At 54.3% G+C, this 19,733-nt stretch overlaps 2 protein-coding genes across 5 annotated transcripts; both read left to right on the forward strand.

Annotated features, from left to right (window-relative positions):
- Window positions 1-1,367: 1,367 nt before the first annotated feature.
- On the forward strand, window positions 1,368-13,296 carry LOC100581475 (keratin-associated protein 10-10). 3 transcript variants are annotated; one of them, XM_030798746.1, is made up of 6 exons: window positions 1,368-1,495; window positions 1,739-1,774; window positions 3,060-3,203; window positions 3,448-3,603; window positions 12,512-13,035; window positions 13,213-13,296. In XM_030798746.1, the coding sequence occupies exons 2-5, from the start codon at window positions 1,769-1,771 to the stop codon at window positions 12,623-12,625; spliced, it is 420 nt and encodes a 139-aa protein (XP_030654606.1). In that variant the 5' UTR covers window positions 1,368-1,495; window positions 1,739-1,768; the 3' UTR covers window positions 12,626-13,035; window positions 13,213-13,296. The 3 variants fall into 3 exon arrangements, with proteins under 3 accessions (XP_030654606.1, XP_030654608.1, XP_030654595.1); XM_030798748.1 differs by lacking the exons at window positions 3,060-3,203; window positions 13,213-13,296 and having other exon boundaries at window positions 1,412-1,495; window positions 12,512-12,767; XM_030798735.1 differs by lacking the exons at window positions 1,368-1,495; window positions 1,739-1,774; window positions 13,213-13,296 and having other exon boundaries at window positions 2,584-3,203; window positions 12,512-12,651.
- On the forward strand, window positions 12,943-19,183 carry ALDOA (aldolase, fructose-bisphosphate A). Of its 2 annotated transcripts, XM_030798723.1 has the most exons (10): window positions 12,943-13,035; window positions 13,213-13,295; window positions 16,004-16,136; window positions 16,220-16,431; window positions 17,413-17,467; window positions 17,584-17,744; window positions 18,074-18,157; window positions 18,264-18,438; window positions 18,599-18,798; window positions 18,886-19,183. In XM_030798723.1, the coding sequence occupies exons 3-10, from the start codon at window positions 16,025-16,027 to the stop codon at window positions 18,979-18,981; spliced, it is 1,095 nt and encodes a 364-aa protein (XP_030654583.1). In that variant the 5' UTR covers window positions 12,943-13,035; window positions 13,213-13,295; window positions 16,004-16,024; the 3' UTR covers window positions 18,982-19,183. The 2 variants fall into 2 exon arrangements, with proteins under 2 accessions (XP_030654583.1, XP_030654577.1); XM_030798717.1 differs by lacking the exons at window positions 12,943-13,035; window positions 13,213-13,295 and adding an exon at window positions 13,925-14,696.
- The last annotated feature ends 550 nt before the right edge of the window (window positions 19,184-19,733 follow it).

Below are 19,733 nucleotides of genomic sequence, written 5' to 3' on the forward strand. Positions count from 1 at the left end.
TGGGAATTCACAGCCCAAAGGCAGCCGCCTCTGCCTGAGGTTGGCAGGGAGACCTCACAGAGGCAAAACTGAGCACATGCTTGAGGGATGAGGAACAGGTTTGAGGGGAAGACAGAGGGTGTTCCAGGCAGAGGGATCAGCATCTGCAAAGCTGTGGAAATGTGAGACCCTACACACTGGTTCAGGAAGCTTCAGCAGATCCTATTGAAGGTGGCTTATGCCTGTAATCCCAGCTACCTGGGAGGCTGAGGCTGGAGGATTGCTTGAGCCCAGGAGTTCAAGACCAGCCTGAACAACATAGCAAGACCACATCTCTAAAAATTCAGAAAAAAAGGCTGGGCACGGTGACTCATGCCAGTAATCCTAGTACTTTGGGAGGCCAAGGCGGGCGGGAGTGCCTAAGGTTAGGAGTTCGAGACCAGCCTGGCCAACATGGTGAAACCCCGTCTACTAAAAATACGAAAATTAGGTGTGAGTGGTGGCAGTCGCCTGTAATCTCAGCTACTCGGGAGGCTGAGGCAGGAGAATCGCTTGAATCCAGGAGGCAGAGGTTGTAGTGAGCCAAGATCACGCCATTGCACTCCAGCCTGGGAGACAAGAGCGAAACTCTGTCTCAAAAAAATCAATCAATCAATCAATCAATCAATCAGAAAAAAAGAACCGGGCCGGGCGCGGTGGCTCACGCCCATAATCCCAGAACTTTGCAAGGCTGAGGCGGGTGGATCACCTGAGGTCAGGAGTTCAAGACCAGCCTGGTCAACATTGCGAAACCCTGTCTCTACTAAAAATACAAAAATTAGCCGGGTGTGGTGGTGCGCGCCTGTAATCCCAGCTACTCAGGAGGCTGAGGCAGGTGAATCGCTTGAACCCGGGAGGCGGAGGTTGCAGTCAGCCGAGATCGCGCCACTGCACTGCAGCCTGGGCGACAGAGCGAGGCTCCGTCTCAAAAATAAATAAATAAATAAATATAAATAAAATATCAAAAGTAGCTTTGATGTTTACAGTATCCCTGAGCGGCAGGCGTTTCTCCCTTTTGCAGATGCGCAGTGGCTTGGCCGGAGATACATCCAAGTCGTGGGTGTAGCCTGGGGGTTCAATCTTCCTGTGGCGCCCCAGAACCCGGTGCCTCCTCCAACGTCCAGCATCTGATGAGGATCAGACCCAGGCAGGCGGCGGCGGGATTCGCTCTTCCCCTTCGGTCCCCGCGAGAAAGCCCCGAGGGCCGCGGCGGCGCAGAGCCAGTGGCAGCGGAAGCTCAGGCGGGAAGCGGGAAGCGGGAGGCGGGAGGCGGGAGGCGGGAGGCGGGAGGCGGGAGGCGGGAGGCGCGAGGCGCGAGGCGGGAGTTTGGGCCTCGGCGGCCGCCGTACAAACAACGTTCTGGTCACCATGGCAACAGCGGGATGCCGCGAACGGCTTCTGGGCGGAGCCGGCCCCTCGGCCGATTGGACCCAGCTCCGCGCGGAATCCGTGAATTGCCCGCGGCCCGAGGGTGCAGGTGATGGGGGCTGACCGACCGGGGAAGCCTGGCGTGTGGGGACTGAGGAGGGGAGTGGCCTGGGGCGCGCTGGAATCTGCGAGGAAGGCGCCGCCTCGGATCCCCCGCCCCCCATTCTCCTTCCCGAATTCCACCCTTCGGCCCAGCCATGGCCTCAGTTTCCTCAAACAGGAAAGGGGAGGGTGGACACCCCGGTCTAACGGTGCCTCTCAGCCTCTGAGACCCAGAACCTTCCTTCTGCAGCTCCCGGACTGACTGGCTCTGCCCTGCCCCATGGACGTAAGTCCGGGCCCCTTTCCCTCTCTGGGTCCCCTCAGCGCCCTGTCCTCACCCCGACTGGGCCTGTCCTCCAGCACGGACTGGGGAGAGGGCTTCTACCCAACACAGACTACACCCTGCCAGCTCAGGACGAGAGCTGTGAGGAAGAGTGCCAGGAATGGACTTCCCACGGGAGGGCACATTTCTGGTATTCCTGGCAAGATAAGGAGTTGACCAAGTAATCCAGGAGAAAAGGCATTTCTGGCAGAGGAAACAGCCTGGGGGTGAGAGGGAGGCTGCAGCATTTGGGGAACTGCTAGGGCTATCGTGTGTTTGGAAGAGGGGGAGGGAGAGAGGTAGGCAGGGCTAAACTGGGAATTTTGTCACTGACATAAGTTTTAAGTGCCAGGCGTGGTGGCTGTCGCCTGTAATTCCAGCTACTGAGGAGGCTGAGGTGGGAGGATCGTTTAAGCCCAGGAGCTCGAGGCTGCAGCGAGCCATGATCATGCCGCTGCACTCCAGCCTGGGTGACAGAGTGAGACACTGTCTCTAAAAAAAATTGGCCAGGTGCGGTGGCTCATGCCTGGAATCCCAGCACTTTGGGAGGCCCAGGCGGGCGGATCACCTGAGATCAAGAGTTCAAGACCAGCCTGGCCAACATGGCAAAATCCCCTCTGTACTAAAAATACAAACATTAGCTGGGCGTGGTGGTGCGTACCTGTAATCCCAGCTACTCGGGAGGCTGAAGTAGGAGAATCCCTTGAACCTGGGTGGCAGAGGTTGCATGAGCCAAGCTTGCCTCACTGCTCCAGCCTGGGTGACAGAGTGATACTCCGTCTCAAAAATAGTAATAATAAAATAAACAATAGAAAAAGTTTTAAGTGAGTTACTGGGAGCCATTGATGGATTGTAAGGGAGGGAGGCATACACAAGGACACCTGGTGTGGAAAGCAGCAAAATTGCAGGTTGGATGACAGGAGCCGGTAATGTGGGCTGAGGGATGGTAAAGGAGTGGCAAGGGAGTCAGAGACAAGAGATCTCTTTGGAGAGGCATCCGGAAGGAAAATCAGTAAGCCCTAGAAGACTCTAGAATGCCGAAGTGCTTGATGTTGCTGAACTGGGAATGATAGGGAAAAAGGCAGGCTCGGGGCACAAGATAATGAGTCAGGGTGTAGTCCTGTTGATGCTCTCCCCACCATCTGGTGGCTGTTCCTCTCCCAGCCACCTCCGCGTCCCTCATGGTATTCCCGTGTTCCTGCAGCCCCTCTCCACCTCCTTGTCACCCCTTCCTCCTGTACTCGTCCAGGCCTCCTCTAGCCCGTGGAATCCAACCCCGGCTCCTGTCAGCAGTCCTCCCCTGCTGCTCCCCATCCCTGCCATCGTCTTCATCGCTGTGGGCATCTATTTGTTGCTGCTGGGTCTAGTCCTGCTGACTAGGCACTGCCTGCTGGTGAGGGGTCTGGTCGGGGATAAAGGGTGGGCTCTGGGGAAGAGGAATCCCGGTAACCTGTCCCTTCATCTGCAGGCTCTTACCCTGAGACACTTGACATTTAGCCCTTGCATCTATCCGTTTTGTGGTACCAGGGGGTCCCTCCTCTCCTATCCCCAGCCAAACCTTTTCCTGCCCCCTCGGGAAAGCTGCCTTGGCTGTCACTACCTGCTGCCTGTTCCACATCCTGAATCCTGTGATCTAGGCCCAGGGCTGCTGCGCGGACGGTAGCTCCCCCTGCAGGAAGCAAGGTTCCTCCGGGCCCCCAGACTGCTGCTGGACCTGTGCAGAAGCCTGCGACTTTCCTCTGCCTAGCCCGGCCCACTTCCTGGATGCCTGCTGCCCCCAGCCCACCGCAGCTGTGAGTTCCATTCCTACCCCCTGCCCCACTGAGCCCTGATCTAGATATGATCGGTGCATTCATTTTTTTGCTCAACAACATTTATTACTGAGCACCTTCTCAAGGCCAGGCACCGTTCCAGGGCATGAATCATGTGGAGCCAGGTAAAAACAACCTATCAGATAATGTCTGGTGATGAAAGCTACTTGAAGAAAATAAAATAGGGTGCTAGCTGGAGAAAGGTGATGTGGGTAACGTGTAGAGCACATAGCCAGCACTTCTAAAACCGGGAGCTAAATGAAAAAACAGCTCACACAGCTCCTTTCCGTTCACTGAATGAACTATGTTCTAGGTATAGTGCATCTTTACGGACCTTTGTTTTTCCCAACAACCCTGAAAACTGAGAACTGAGTTTTTGTTTTTGTTTTTTTCTTACTTTCCTCCCTCCAGAGCTGGGTCCTCCCCTTCCCTCTTCTTTTCTGTTGTTGTTGTTTGAGACAGGGTTTCACTCTCTCACCCAGGCTGGAGTGCAGTGGTGTGATCTTGGCTCACTACAACCTCCACCTCCCAGGCTCAAATGATTCTCCTGCCTCAGCCTCCTGAGTAGCTGGGATTATCGGCTCACACAACTACCATACAGCTAATTTTTATATTTTTAGTAAAGACGAGGTTTTACCATGTTGGCCAGGCTGGTCTCGAACTCCTGACCTCAAATGATCCACCTGCCTTGGCTGCCCAAAGTGCTGGGATTACAGGCGTGAGCCACCATGGCCCAGCCATGTTTTTTTGTTTGTTTGTTTGTTTGTTTGTTTGAGATGGAGTCTCGCTCTGTTGCCCAGGCTGGAGTACAGTGGTGTAATCTCAGCTCACTGCAACCTCCACCTCCTGGGTTCAAGCAATTCTCCCGCCTCAGCCTCCTGAGTAGTAGGAATACAGGCGTGTGCCACCACGCCCAGCTAATTTTTATATTTTTAGTAGAGACGGGGTTTCACCATGTAGGCCAGGCTGGTCTTGAACTCCTGACCTTGTGATCTGCCCGCCTCGGTCTCCCAAAGTGCTAAGATTACAGGTGTAAGTCACCGAGCCTGGCCGTCTTTTGTTTTGTTTTGTTTTGTTTTTTAGAGACAGAATCTTAGTCTGTCACCCAGGCTAGAGTGCAGTGGCACAATCATAGCTCACTGCAGCCTCGAACTCCTGGAGAGCTGGGTATTTTTTTTTTTTTTTTTTTGGGAGATGGAGTTTGCTTCTTGTTGCCCAGACTGGAGTGGAATGGTGTGGTCTCAGCTCACTGCAACCTCCGCCTCCCAGGTTCAGGTGATTCTCCTGCCTCAGCCTCCTGAGTTGCTGGGATTACAGGCATGCGCCACCACGACTGGCTGATTTTTTTTTTTTTGTATTTTTATTAGAGACAGGGTTTCACCATGTTGGCCAGGCTGGTCTCGAACTCCTGACCTCAGGTGATCCAGAGCTGGGTATTTTTTAAAACCTATATGTTTTTTCTGATTACAAAAAGTATTCTTTACAAAGTATACATATAGAAATACATGGAAAGTACCAATCACTTTACAAACCCGCTCTGTATGCCAAAGTTGCTGTGTTTTATATGTATCTCTCATATGCTAATACAGTACTATCACTGCTGTATTTTACCATTATTTGGCAAAAATGGGGTGGTATCACGTAGGTTATTTCATCATACCTGCTACTGTCCCCCTATCCCCCGCCTTTTTTGAGACAGGATCTTGCTCTGTCACCCAGGCTGGAGTCCGGTGGTGCAATCATAGCTCACTGCAGCCTCTACCTCCTGGGCTCAAGCAATCCTCCCACCTCAGCCTCCTGAGTAGCTGAGACTACAGGTGCATGCCACCACACCCAGCTAATATATCTTTCGCACAGATGGGGTTTCATGATGTTGCCCAGGCTGGTGTTGAACTCCTGGGCTCAAGCGATCCGCCATCCTCGGCCTCCCAAAGTGCTGGGATTACAGGTGTGAGCCACCATGCCCAGCCTCTACTTGCCTTTTTTTTTTTTATTCTTTTGAGACGAGTCTAGCTCTTGTCGCCCAGGCTGGAGTGCAATGGTGCGATCTCGGCTCACCACGATCTCTGCCTACCGGGTTCAAGCGATTCTCCTGCCTTAGCCTCCTAAGTAGCTGGGATTACAGGGATGCGCCACCACACCCGGCTAATTTTGTATTTTTAGTAGAGACAGGGTTTCTCCATGTTGGTCAGGCTGGTCTCGAACTCCCGAACTCAGGTGATCTGCCTGCCTCGGCCTCATAAAGTGCTGGAATTACAGATGTGAGCCACTGGGCTCAGCCTCTACTTGCCCTTTTTAACCTGATGTCACACTTGGCCACCTATCCATGCCTATACGTGTAGACACGTAGGGGTTACTGTCCTCCTCCTGCAGTGGGGAGTAAGCTGGCTTAGGGAAGTTTAGTGGCTTCTCCAGAGTGTTACGCAGGAGAGCCTTGCATCGCAAATAGCTCCACAGCGTTAGCTGAGGTAGAATCCTCAGGGGAGAAGCCTGGCTTGCAGAAGACAAGCCCGTTTGCAGTTGTGGGTTTAAAGATGTTAAATGTAATCGACCACCTTCCTGAGGAATGATTATTTTGGGCTCAGCGATTCAGACAGCAAAGCACCTGCCCTTGGAGTGGTGGCCTTCCTTCCCTAGGACAGAAGGGGAGGATAAAAGCAAATTCATAACTTGGGCACACAGTGATTGGTGCTAATCCCTGGCATGTTTTCAGTTTTGAAGTAAATTGTGGGGCAAGGAATGCTTTTTCAGATAATCAGCTTCTGGTTTGCCAGGGGCAGTCAGCAGAGGGGTCCCAGGTTTGGAGCTGAGGGGCAAAAGGGCAAAAGGAGGAGACCTTGGGTTCTGAAAACTCCTGTCTTGGCGTGGTGGCACTCGCCTGTAATCCCAGCTACTAGAAAGGCTGAGGCAGGAGAATCGCTTGAACCTGGGAGGTAGAGGTTGCAGTGAGCTGAGATCGTGCCACTGCACTCCAGCCTGGGTGACATGGTGAGACTCTGTCTCAAAAAAAAAAAAAAAAACCCAAAGCAAAAAAACCTCCTGTCTTAGAGGAGATGCTCCATTATAAAATGATTTCTGGCCCTCTGTCCTGGAGATGCCACCCCCTACCCCTTCTGTCTATTTGAAGTGAATAGCCAGGGACTCATCACCTCGTTGGGAGAGAGGATGGGTGAGGTGCATTGTAAGGATAGACTGGGCCCTCCCACCTTCCCCACAGAGGGCTGCAAGAACTTTCAAACCTGGAGACATTAGGGCCTGATCCTCTCCGGTTTCTGCTGGAGCTAGGAAGGGATTTAACAGGGTGGAGGGCAGGGCAGGTTCTTTCTGTCCTTGAGCTGTCTTTCCACAAAGTACATTTAAGTCGCTCCCTCTTCAGTTTCCTTGTAATAACAGCCCGGAAGGGTACAAATGTCTTGCCACTTGGCAGCTGTAGACACTGAGGCTTACGGAGGCTGGAGTGACTTGGAGGTTATATGGCTGGACCAGCTGGAACAGAAACCCAGGTTTCTCTTCCTTACTGAGGGAGAAACATGCCTGCTCGCCTGCTCTGCTTCTTTTTTTTTTTTTTTTTTTTTTTGAGACGGAGTCTCGTTCTGTCACCCAGGCTAGAGTGCAGTGATGCAATCTTGGCTCACTTCAACCTCCGCCTCCCGGGTTCAAGCAATTCTCCTGCCTCAGCCTCCCGAGTAGCTGGGATTACAGGCACGTGCCACCAAACCTGGCTAATTTTTTGTATTTTTTTAGTAGAGATGGGGTTTCATCGTGTTAGCCAGGATGGTCTTGATCTCCTGACCTCGTGATCCGCCCACCTTGGCCTCCCAAAGTGCTGGGATTATAGGCATGAGCCACCACGCCTGGCCTGTTCTGCTTCTTTCACGTGCATGTTGCAAGGTTCTCATTCATTCATTCATTCATTGACTCACTCACCAAAGATTTATGGAGTTACTGTTGAGGCACTGTCTAGGGCCTTGGGGACTCAGCAGAAACAAGATGGAGAAGGTCCCCAGCCTCGCAGGGCTTCCATTCTGGTGATGGAGAGAGAGAAATAATTAGGCCATTACAACAGAGGGTGAGAAATGGCATGCTATGGAGCAGCGGTTGCTCAGCCCTGCATGCGATCAGAAGCAGGTATGGGACTTAAAAGGAAAGCCAGGCATCTAGGCCCCACACTCAGGTCTGGGCTGGGGCTAGAGTTTGTGAATCTTTTACAAGTTCTCACATGATTCTGATGCACACCAGGTTAAGAACCACTGCTGAGGGAAGAAGCTATGATAAGAATAGCTCTCTTTCAGGCTGGGTGCAGTGGCTCATGCCTGTAATCCCAGCACTTTGGGAGGCCGAGGCGGACAGATCACAAGATCAGGAGTTCGAGACCATCCTGGCTAACACGGTGAAACCCCGTCTCTACTAAAATACAAAAAAAATTAGCCGGGTGTAGGTGGTGCAAGCCTGTAGTCCCAGCTACTCGGGAGGCTGAGGCAGGAGAATGGCGTAAAACCCGGGAGGCGGAGCTTGCAGTGAGCCGAGATCGCGCCACTGTACTCCAGCCTGGGAGACAGAGAGAGACTCTGTCTCAAAAAAAAAAAAAAAAAAAGAAAGAAAAGAATCTCCTTCTTTTCTTTCTTTCCCTCCCTCCCTCCCTTCATTCCCTCCTTCCCTCCCTCCCTTCTTCCTTCCTTTCTTTCTTTTTTTTTTTTTTCTCCAGACAGGGTCTCCCTTGTCACCCAGGCTGGACTGCAGTGCTCCCTCTGTTGCCCAGGCTGGAATGCAGTGGTGTGATCTCAGCTCACTGCAACCTCCGTCTCCCAAGTTCAAGTGATTCTCCTGACTCAGCCTCCCAAGTAGCTGACATTACAGGCACTTGCCACCATGCCCAGCTAAATTTTATATTTTTAGTAGAGACAGGGTTTCACCATGTTGGCCAGGCTGGTCTTGAACTCCTGACCTCAGGTGATCTGCCTGCCTTGGCCTCCCAAAGTGCTGGGATTACAGGCGTGAGCCGCCGTGCCTGGCCAAGAACAGCTCTCTTTCGTCCAGCACTCACTACTTACCAGGCATTGTGCTTAGTTCTTTCCACCGATTCCCCACAATGGCCTTGTGAAGTAGGTATTATAGTTTTTCATTTCATTTTATTTTATCCTTTTGAGAAGGAGTCTCACTCTGTTGCCCAGGCTGGAGTGCAGTAAAACAATCTCGGCTCACTGCAATCTCCACCTCCCGGGTTTAAGCAAGTCTCCCACCTCAGCCTCCCAAGTAGCTGGGACCACAGGCGTGCGCTACCACGCCCAGCTAATTTTTGTATTTTTAATAGAGATGATGTTTCACGATGTTGGCCAGGCTAGTCTTGAACTCCTGATCTCAGGTGGTCCGCCCACCTCGGCCTCCCAAAGTGCTGGGATTACAGGTGTGAGCCACTGCACCCGGCCTTAGGTGTTATATTCCTATAAATGAGGAAACTGAGGCTGAAAAAATCAATTAGCCAAGCTGAGGTTCAAACCCAGGCCTTACTAACTCTAGGGCCTGAGCTTTAACCATCTCTACGATGATGGCTGGCTCTCACAGAGTCAACAGGAAAAATTCAAGTGAAAAACTCTCCTGAGAGCCAGGAGAGACACAAGGGTTAACAGTCTTGCAGAGTCCTTGTTTAATGTACTTAAACAGCAGATTCCTTCCAGAAACCACATGGCTGCTTGTAACAGTTGAGAAATCCATTAGCCAGTTATTAATGACAAGATCTAAACCCTTCCAAGGGAGAGAGCCAAGAAATGTTTTTAATACCCTCTTTTCTGAGGTAATGGCAGCAGAGCCTCTCTCAGCCACGGGTTCTGTGCACAGAATGATGGTGTGGTCCTTCAAAAGCCCGCAGAAGCGATTTCATCCCCAGACTGAGACTCCCTAGAGACACCCCAAATCACACCCTCATCAAACACAAGAAAATCAGTTCTCTCTCTCCCTTCCACCATGACAGTTCTAGCCTCCCCCCAGGAGGCAGTTCTGTTGACAGTAGCACAGCCCAGTTCAGACCCCTGTCCCTGCAGGTGGCAGGTCCCCTCCTGTCACTGCAGCCCCTAGTGACATCTGATCTCACCAGCCATCTGACACCACACCCCGAAACCTAAGCTGTTGGAAAGGTCATTCCCCTGTTCCTGGCTTGGCCAAGTTTCTGATTGAACTGTACAACTGTGACTGTCGCTACCTCTGCCTCTGGCCTCAAGAAGCCAATCTTCTGTCACACAGCCATCCTGGGCCACTTCAGCCATTTGGCCTGACTCCAGCCCATGCCTAAGGCAGTTGCGGGTCATCCCTGTCCTAGGGGAGGACAGCAGTGCACTGGATAGACCAGTTCTCCCTTCTTGCCTCTAAGGACATGCTGTTCCTATTCCCCAAGAGACAGACATTGTTTCCTCCAGCAGCTGAGAAGCCCTCTTCTTTCTTCTTTGCCTAAAGAAGGCAAATGATATGCTTAGATTCATTCATTCATTCATTTATATCTCAGACACCTGCTGAGCATGAGTCCAGTGCTAGCTCAGTGGAGAATATAGGATGAGCTGCCCCTGCCCTGGCAGACCCAGAGAGAGGCTGATGCTCCTGGCACTGGGAGGCAGAGGGCTCAAGGGGGATTGCAGGCAGGACTGTACATCCCAGCTCCATTCCCATCACTTGCCTCTCTGTCTATGCCTCCATGCCTCCATTTCCTTTTTTTTTTTTTTTTTTTTTTTTTTTTGAGGCAGAGTCTTGTTCTGTTGCCCAGGCTGGAGTGCAGTGGGTGGATCTTGGCTTGGCTTACTGCAACCTCTGCCTCCCAGGCTCAAGGGATTCTCCTGCTTCAGGCTTCTGGGTAGCTAGGATTACAGGTGCACGCCACCACGCCTAGCTAATTTTTGTGTTTTTAGTAGAGAAGAGGTTTCGCCATGTTGGCCCAGCTGGTCTTGAATTCCTGACCTTAAGTGATCCGCCCACCTTGGCCTCCCAAGTTGTTGGGATTACAGGCATGAGCCACCATGTCCAACCATCCATTTTCTCTTTTGTAAAGAAGCCCATTACTCAGGATTCTGATAATTAAAAATATAAGGCTGGGCGCAGTGGCTCACACCTGTAATCCCAGCACTTTGGGAGGCCGAGGTGGGCGGATCACCTGAGGTCAGGAGTTTGAGACCAGCCTGACTAACATGGTGAAACCCTGTCTCTACTAAAAATACAAAAATTAGCTGGGCGTAGTGGCGGGCGCCTGTAATCCCAGCTACTCAGGAGGCTGAGACAGGAGAATCACTTGAACCCGGGAGGCAGAGGTTGCAGTGAGCCGAGATCCCGTCGTTGCACTCCAGCCTGGGCGACAGAGCAAGACTCCATCTGAAAAAAAAACAAACAGATCTAATTCTTTTGAAAACATTAAAATTGGGCGCAGTGGCGAATGCCTGTAATCCCAGCACTTTGGGAGACCAAGGTGGGTTTAACCCAGGAGTTTGAGACTAGCCTGGGCAACATGATGAAACCCTGCCTCTACAAAAAAATACAAAAAATGAATTGGCCAAGCGTGGTGGCACGTGCCTGTAATCCCAGCTGCTTGGGAGGCTGAGACAGGAGAATCGCTTGAACCCAGGAGGCGGAGGTTGCAGTGAGCCGAGACCGTGCCACTGCACTCCAGCCTGGCAACAGAGCGAGACTCCGTCTCAAAAAAAAAAAAAAAAAAAAAAATACAAAAAATGGGCCGAGCATGGTGCTTCATGCCTGTAATCCCAGCACTTTGGGAGGCCGAGGCGGGCAGATACCTGAGGTCAGGAGTTCAAGACCAGCCTGGTCAACATAGCGAAACCCCATCTCTACTAAAAATACAAAATTAGCCAGGTGTGGTGGCACATGCCTGTAATCCCACCTACTCGGGAGCCTGAGGCAGGAGAACTGCTTGAATCCGGAGGTGGAGGTTGCGGTGAGCGGAGATCATGCCATTGCGCTCCAGCCTGGGCATCAAGAGTGAAACTCCGTCACGGAAAAAAAAAAAAAAAAATGGCCGGGCACAGTTGCTCACTCCTGTAATCCTAGCACTTTGGGAGGCCGAGGCAGGTGGATCACCTGAGGTCAGGAGTTCGAGACCAGCCTGACTGACATGGTGAAACCCCCATCTCTACTAAAAATACAAAATTAGCTGGGTGTGGTGGCTCATGCCTGTAGTTCCAGCTACTCGGAAGGCTGAGGCAGAAGAATTACTTGAACCCAGGAGGCGGGGGTTGCAGTGAGCCGAGATCTCACCATTGCACTCCACCCTGGGTGACAGAGTGAGACCCTGTCTCAAAAAAAAAAAATTAAAAATATGTAAATTGCCATTTTCAAAGATTTCTGCCATTTCAAAGATGCCTGTAAAGATTTTTTAAATCATTCATGAATGCGGTCTGTTCGTTGCACAGAGTAGATGCTCGAAAATGGTGAATGAGACCTTCTACTTTGGTCTCATGCTGAAGAAGTCCATAAAGCCCACAAGGCATTTTCATGATGGACAGAAAAATTTGTGTGCTTTGTCTGTCTACTGCCTCAACTGCACAGACCCCAGGACTGTAGCAGAACCATCTTTTGAGCTTGACACCGGGAGGCCCAAATTCTAGCATGGGACCCAGGGCCAGTTGCTCTCTGGTCCTCAGTCTCCTCACCCATAAAATGGGAAGGAGAGAACCCTGAATCATTGCTTCTAGCTCCTGAACTCAGTTGTTCAGAACAAGGACTCACTGCTGATTTTTCAACAGTACAAGGAATTGCACTGTTCCTGGGAATGATGGACAGTACCTTCTGTTCCACTGGGCAAGTGAGATTTCCCAGGCCTCTCTGTTCCCTTCTCCCATTAGAGAGCAACAGACGTGGCCCCATCCCCCCTCCCTCACCCCTCTCTCTCCTCCCTCAGGACTGGGCACCTCGCTGCCCCCACTGCTGCCCACTCTGCGACTGTGCCTGTACATGCCAGCTCCCCGACTGCCAGAGCCTCAACTGTCTCTGCTTCGAGATCAAGCTCCTATGAGGACCCAGGGCCCCTGCCCTCTGGGAAGCGGCCAGCCCCCAGGGCCCATGTGCCCTCCTCCCTGAAGAGCCTTTCCCCAGGCCACTGGAACCACAGATGGCCTGCCCAGCACCCAGGCCTGGGAACTGGAAGTGGCAGCACAGGGCCTGGCTCCCTGCAGGGCAGGACTCTTGGCCGGCTGGACGGCAGCTCCTCTGGAGGGCCAGAAAAGAGAGGGGCTAGTTAGTGCTCGGGCAGGTGCCCCGGCTCCCCTTCCCCTCCCCATGTCAACGATTCTATTTGAAGTTGGGCAGGGGGGTGGCGCTGCTCACCACACACAAGTGTTACAGGAGGAGCCCGGCCCTTGAGTACCGGGTACGCAGGGGTGCCCCAACCATACTCCGTCCCTGGACTCCCCGTTATTTTAGGAGGTGAGTGTAGTGCCAGTATCTGCCCTCCTTCTTAAAAAAAAGACCAGGGCTCCAGAGAATCAGAACAGCGACCATCACGGCAGGGAGTCAGGAGAGGAGGGAGATTAGACAAGAAGCCAGGGAGGGTGGCAGGGAGGCCACGTGATCCGAGTCCTCTCACCCCTTTCCTTCCCACAGGTCCCTGGCCAAAGATTTATTTCTCTTGACAACCAAGGGCCTCCTTCTGGATTTCCCAGGAAGAATTTTCCTCTGAAGCACCGGTGAGTGGGCAGGGGCTCCCTCCCCATCAATAGGGCCGACCCAAGGCTTCCTCCCCCTTCCCCCATGCTGGGCCCCACGCTGGTGTGAATGTCAGGGGCTTCAGGTTTCCCTAAATATAGGTCCCTGCCAGAGGATCCGTGGCGGGAAAAGGGCAGGGGTCATCAGAGAAGGTCGGGGACACGTGTGGGGCGGGCAGGAGCTGCCTTATAACCAGCCCGGGCACCCCTGGCTCACTCGCTGCTGACCAGGCTCTGCCGGCTCCTTCAGCCTCGCCGCAGGTGGGCCCCTTGCAGGACCGGGCCGGGGTGGGGATGGGGTTGGGCCGACAGGGTCCAGATGGGGTCCGGGTAAGGAGGGGAGACTTGGACGATAGGAGCAGGGGGCTCAGCATCTGGGAGGAAGATCAGTTCGGGGACGGATTTTCTTTTGGAGAAGGAAGTCAGGCGCAAGGAAGACGTTTGGCAGGAACTGTGACCCCGCATGCCCGACGCCGAGCAGCGGCCGGTGCACAGCCGCGCATTCTGGTTTTCGGTGGCGCAGAGGACTACCAGCCTGGCTGCGGCGGCCCGGGCGGAGAGCACGCACGCATGCGCGACCCAGCCTGGAACGCGCACTGGGAGGCCTCGCCTCCGCGCGCCTCTAGTTCCGCCGTCTTCTCGCGCTCCGTGCGTGTCCTCTCGCTGCCCTTTCCTCCGCCTCCCTTACGCCTGGGCCAGTGATAGGGAGTCGGCTCCACGCCGATTCAGCCCGCGGGCGAGGCAGGCTAACGCACTACTGCGCGATGTGGCCCCTATGGTGACACGCGCTGCAGCCGCGAAGGCCGGAAGCTGGGGCGGCCCCGGGCCTCGGGCTGGGCCTGGGAGGCGAAACTCAGCCTCCTTCGTTTCCGACTTTTCCATCCGCGTCCCCCACTTCCCCGTCCCCCCCTCCTCCATTGCCAACATTCTGGCTGAGTCACGGCGCCCCAGAGCGCGCCAGGCTGGGGGAAAGGAACGGAGGGGAGGGCCCTAGCGACCCGCGGGATGTGGTCCGAGTCACGTCCGAGGGGGGTGGGGGGGATCGTGTTCTCGGCACCCGCCCCTTCCTAGCGCGGCCTCTGGGCTGCGTCTCTCGGGGGCGGCCCGTAGCCCAGTCCATCGCCTGCCATTGGATGCCGCCCGCTTCTCGTAAAGGAAAAAGCTCGGCGGAGGGCGGAGTGGTGCCTTTAAAAGGCCGGGCGCCGCCTTTCTCCTGCCCGCCCCCTGCGCCGCCCCTTCCGAGGCTAAATCGGCTGCGTTCCTCTCGGAACGCGCCGCAGAAGGGGTCCTGGTGACGAGTGCCGCGTTCGCTCCCTGAGTCCACTCGCCAGCCCGCCGCCCTCTGCCGCCGCACCCTGCACACCCGCCCCTCTTCTGTGCCAGGTGAGCGCCCCTCTTCACGTGCGGGGACCAGGGACCGTGGAGAGGGATCTTGGGGGCAGTGGCGGGTTGGGCGTCCGCGTGGAGGCCCCCCGCTACCCCATGCCAGCATCTCCCCACTACCAGCCACACACAGGCTCCCCGGCCCCTCCAGCCTGAGGTCCCCTAACTGCGCAATGCAGCGGCTCCGCGCGCTGAGTCATGGCGGGGGAGGAAGCCGGACGAGATGGACCATTCTCCTCCCCTTTTCTTTCAGGGACCCCTGTGGTAAAGGATTAGGGTCCCTTAGCCCTGGCGGGGATCCTAAGAGGCAATGAGGATTGGGGGCCGGCCCGTGTACAGCCCCAGGGTTCTCGCAAGTGGGAGGTTGGTTTCTGCCCTGGGAAACGGGGCGCCCTTCGCGAGGAGGGGAAACCCCTCCGCGGTGCTTGATGCCCCATTAACACGTTCCCTGTCTCTCCTTATCGGGCGATCTTGATTCTGAGCCCGGAACAGCTGCAGCCCTGCGAAGCGACGGGAGCATTTTTCAGGGGAAGGCGCTTGCCCCTCCACGTTCTTGCCTTGTAGGAACAGTGACGACGGCGAAGCTTACCGCTTTCCTCGCCTCGGGCTAGGGCTTGTTCCGCCGCCCTTTCTTGGGCTTCTCCTTGCTCTCTTATCTTTTTTCTAATACCCCTTTCCTACCACCCGCCCCTTCTCTGTTGGGGAAAATCCTGACCTTGGGATGTCCTTGAAGCCTTGGAGCCCGGGCCAGCCCTGGGATCTTGAGTGGATTGGAAGGAACACCCCAGTGGCAGTCAGAAGAGCTGGGTTATAATCTCAGATCTGGCTCCGGGGTTGCTGTGTGGCTTGAAGCACAGACCTTTCCCATATCTGGGCCCTTTCCCACCAGGGTGTTGGGCTCTCTGCTCGATTCACGATCTTTACATTCTAAAATACTCCGGTTCGGTTTTGTTTTCAGGCAAGGTGACCCCATGGCAAGGCGCAAGCCAGAAGGGTCCAGCTTCAACGTGACCCACCTGTCCATGGCTATGGCCTTTTCCTTTCCCCCAGTTGCCAGTGGGCAACTCCACCCTCAGCTGGGCAACACCCAGCACCAGACAGAGTTAGGAAAGGTACAGGGGCAGGCCTAGCATAGGGAAGTTGGGCGTACGGGAGAGCTGGGGACCAGAAGTGCTCCAGGGCCTGCTGGGTGTGGGGCAGGGGAGGTAGGGAACATTTCTCTGACCTCCAGGAGAGGGGCCCTGCTCATCGGGAGATGATGGGAAACCCCAGCTGACTAGTCCTTCCCCTCTCTTTCCTGTACCCAGGAACTTGCTACTACCAGCACCATGCCCTACCAATATCCAGCACTGACCCCGGAGCAGAAGAAGGAGCTGTCTGACATCGCTCACCGCATCGTGGCACCCGGCAAAGGCATCCTGGCTGCAGATGAGTCCACTGGTGCGGGCAGGAGACAGGATGGGTGGAGGGTGCAGGGTTGGGAGTGGTAGGCTGATCCCCTAATTCCCTTGTGACACTCCCAGGGAGCATTGCCAAGCGGCTGCAGTCCATTGGCACCGAGAACACCGAGGAGAACCGGCGCTTCTACCGCCAGCTGCTGCTGACAGCTGACGACCGTGTGAACCCCTGCATCGGGGGTGTCATCCTCTTCCACGAGACACTCTACCAGAAGGCGGATGATGGGCGTCCCTTCCCCCAAGTTATTAAATCCAAGGGTGGTGTTGTGGGCATCAAGGTAAGGGGCAGGGCCTCAGGATGTGAGGTTTGAGATGGAAGTGGAGGAAGGAAATCCAGGTTAGTGAGGTAGGGAATGAATGCTGGATCGGAGGCCTAGAGACTTGCATGGAGCCTGCTTCAGGCTTAGGACATTTACTCGACATTTTTAATCCTCACAATTGTGAGAGAACAGTATCATTCCCACTTTACAGATGAAAATCTCAGAAGCTCAGGGAAGTGAAGTGTTTTGCTCAGCATAAGTGGCAGAGCCCCAGTCTGACACCCAATTCACTCAACATTTTTGTTGTCAAATAACATTCCAGTGTATCCTGTCTCAGTGGATTGTTACTAAGTGAACTAAGTGAAAATAACTTAATTGTAACTAAGTATTTTAGCAACTTAACATTTTAAGTAAAAAATTTTTTTTTTTTTTGAGATGGAGTCTCGCTGTCTCCCAGGCTGGAGTGCAGTGGTGCGATCTCTTGGCTCACTGCAAGCTCCGCCTCCCGGGTTCACGCCATTCCCCTGCCTCAGCCTCCTGAGTAGCTGGGACTACAGGTGCCCGCTTCCACACCCGGCTAATTTTTTTTTTTTATTTTTAGTGGAGACTGGGTTTCACCATATTAGCCAGGATGGTCTCAATCTCCTGATCTCGTGATCTGCCTGCCTCAGCCTCCCAAAGTGCTGGGATTACAGGCGTGAGCCACTATGCCTGGCTTAAGTAACTAAATATTTTAATTGTAACTAAGTGAAAATATTTGCCAGCCCTGAGATGCAGCTGAAGGGATTAAGTAAATGTGGGGGAAGACTGGGGCTAAAGAAGAGGAAAGAGGTGCACGCCCAGCTACTTAGGAGGCTGAGGCGGGAGGATCACTTGAGCCCGGGAAGTGGAGGCTTCAGTGAGCTGAGATCCCACCACTGTACTCCAGCCGGGGTGACAGTGGAAAGGTTGCTAGAGGTCATTTCCTGTGTCTTAATGTTGTTACCTTGACCCTAACAGGTAGACAAGGGCGTGGTCCCTCTGGCAGGGACAAATGGCGAGACTACCACCCAAGGTGAGAACTGTTTGATTCTCTGCCCTACGAACCCAACCAGAGCAGGTTTGAGTGCCAGGAAGAGTGAAACCACATGCCCCTCCCCACCGTGCTCTGACCCCTCCCTCTTCTCTTAGGGTTGGATGGGCTGTCTGAGCGCTGTGCCCAGTACAAGAAGGATGGAGCTGACTTCGCCAAGTGGCGTTGTGTGCTGAAGATTGGGGAACACACCCCCTCAGCCCTTGCCATCATGGAAAATGCCAATGTCCTGGCCCGTTATGCCAGCATCTGCCAGCAGGTGGGCTTGCAGGTCCCCAATAGGCCAACTCCCACCTCATGGGTTCCAGTGTTTTTAACTTGCCAATTACTTGCCATGATGCCTACCTCCCCCAAAGCAAGCATCAGCTTTGACCTGTGGAGGACACTCAAGGGCTGTTCGAGGCAGAGGGGCCAAGGAGGGATTGTGGGTGGATCTGAGGAGGCTCCTGTCTCCTGTAATCTGCTGAGGGCTTTGAAGCCTGAGTCCCTGGCATCATCAAGATATGGTCTTGACCACTGGCTGTGGAGAACTGTAGGTGGGACTCCGGGTTAGGAGGCCTCACAGCAACCCTGTGCCTCACCCTGCAGAATGGCATTGTGCCCATTGTGGAGCCTGAGATCCTCCCTGATGGGGACCATGACTTGAAGCGCTGCCAGTATGTGACCGAGAAAGTAAGTGGCTGCCTGCCTGACCAGTGCAAGGTGGCTGGGCGGGGACCCTGGGACTAACCCCTATCCTCTCCACCCCACTACCCCCCGTGCGCCTGCTCTGCCTCAGGTGCTGGCTGCTGTCTACAAGGCTCTGAGTGACCACCACATCTACCTGGAAGGCACCTTGCTGAAGCCCAACATGGTCACCCCAGGCCACGCTTGCACCCAGAAGTTTTCTCACGAGGAGATTGCCATGGCGACCGTCACAGCACTGCGCCGCACAGTGCCCCCTGCTGTCACTGGTGAGGCCCACACTCTCATCTTTATCTCTATGCGGTAGATAAGCTCCACCCACAACCCTATGCCCATTTGGATGGACTTCCATGGCAGCTTCCACCAGCTCCTGCCAGCTTCCTGGGTCTCTGACCACAGCCCCTCTTGCCTCTCACTCCTGCTCTACAGGGATCACCTTCCTGTCTGGAGGCCAGAGTGAGGAGGAGGCATCCATCAACCTCAATGCCATTAACAAGTGCCCCCTGCTGAAGCCCTGGGCCCTGACCTTCTCCTACGGCCGGGCCCTGCAGGCCTCTGCCCTGAAGGCCTGGGGCGGAAAGAAGGAGAACCTGAAGGCTGCGCAGGAGGAGTACGTCAAGCGAGCCCTGGTAAGGATGGGCAGGAGGTGGGCAGGGTGCCTGGGTGGACGGGACTCGGAGAAGAGCCCTTCTCACTCCACCCCTCTCCCCGCTTAGGCCAACAGCCTCGCCTGTCAAGGAAAGTACACTCCGAGCGGTCAGGCTGGGGCTGCTGCCAGCGAGTCCCTCTTCGTCTCTAACCACGCCTATTAAGGGGAGGTGTTCCCAGGCTGCCCCCAACACTCCAGGCCCCGCCCCCTCCCACTCTTGAAGAGGGGGCCTCCTCCTCGGGGCTCCAGGCTGGCTTGCCCGTGCTCTTGCCTCCCTCGTGACAGTGGTGTGTGGTGTCGTCTGTGAATGCTAAGTCCATCACCCCTTCCAGCACACTGCCAAATAAACAGCTATTTAAGGGGGAGTCAGCTGTCCGTGTCTTGTGGTATCTAATACAGGGGAGGGCCTGGGGAGGTAGCAGAGCCCAGAAGAAGAATGAGCGCCTGTTCTCTGTTCTTTCTGGGCAGGAAAGGAGCGAAAGGTAAAAGGACCTTCCTGTTCTGTTTTATACTTGGCCAGGGCTTCGAGAAAGGCTGAGAGCTTGTGACATTTTCTTCCAGCCACTACAGGCTCTGCCCCTTCACCTAGCAGCATCAGATAGGGCTCACAGTTGGGGAGTATGGTTGTAACTGCTCATGTCTTAGGAGGCTTCAGCCTCAGTACTTTTAGGTCCAGAACTCAAGGGGGGGGCAGAAGACCCCTGTGACAAAAACCCACTAATTAGCTCACTTTTCCTGAGTGACATGAGCCAGGCAACATAATGGGTGTTCTATATGAGTAGATGCTATTATTTTCAATTTATACCTAAGGCTCTTTTGCCCAAGATTGAACTGTTTCTTGGTGGAAAGGATTATCAATGCATATCTCTTTTTTTTGAGACAATCTCACTCTGTCACCCTGACTGGAGTGCAGTG

This window comes from Nomascus leucogenys, chromosome 2 (genome assembly GCF_006542625.1).
Source record: "Nomascus leucogenys isolate Asia chromosome 2, Asia_NLE_v1, whole genome shotgun sequence".
Classification (NCBI taxonomy): Eukaryota; Metazoa; Chordata; class Mammalia; order Primates; family Hylobatidae; genus Nomascus; species Nomascus leucogenys.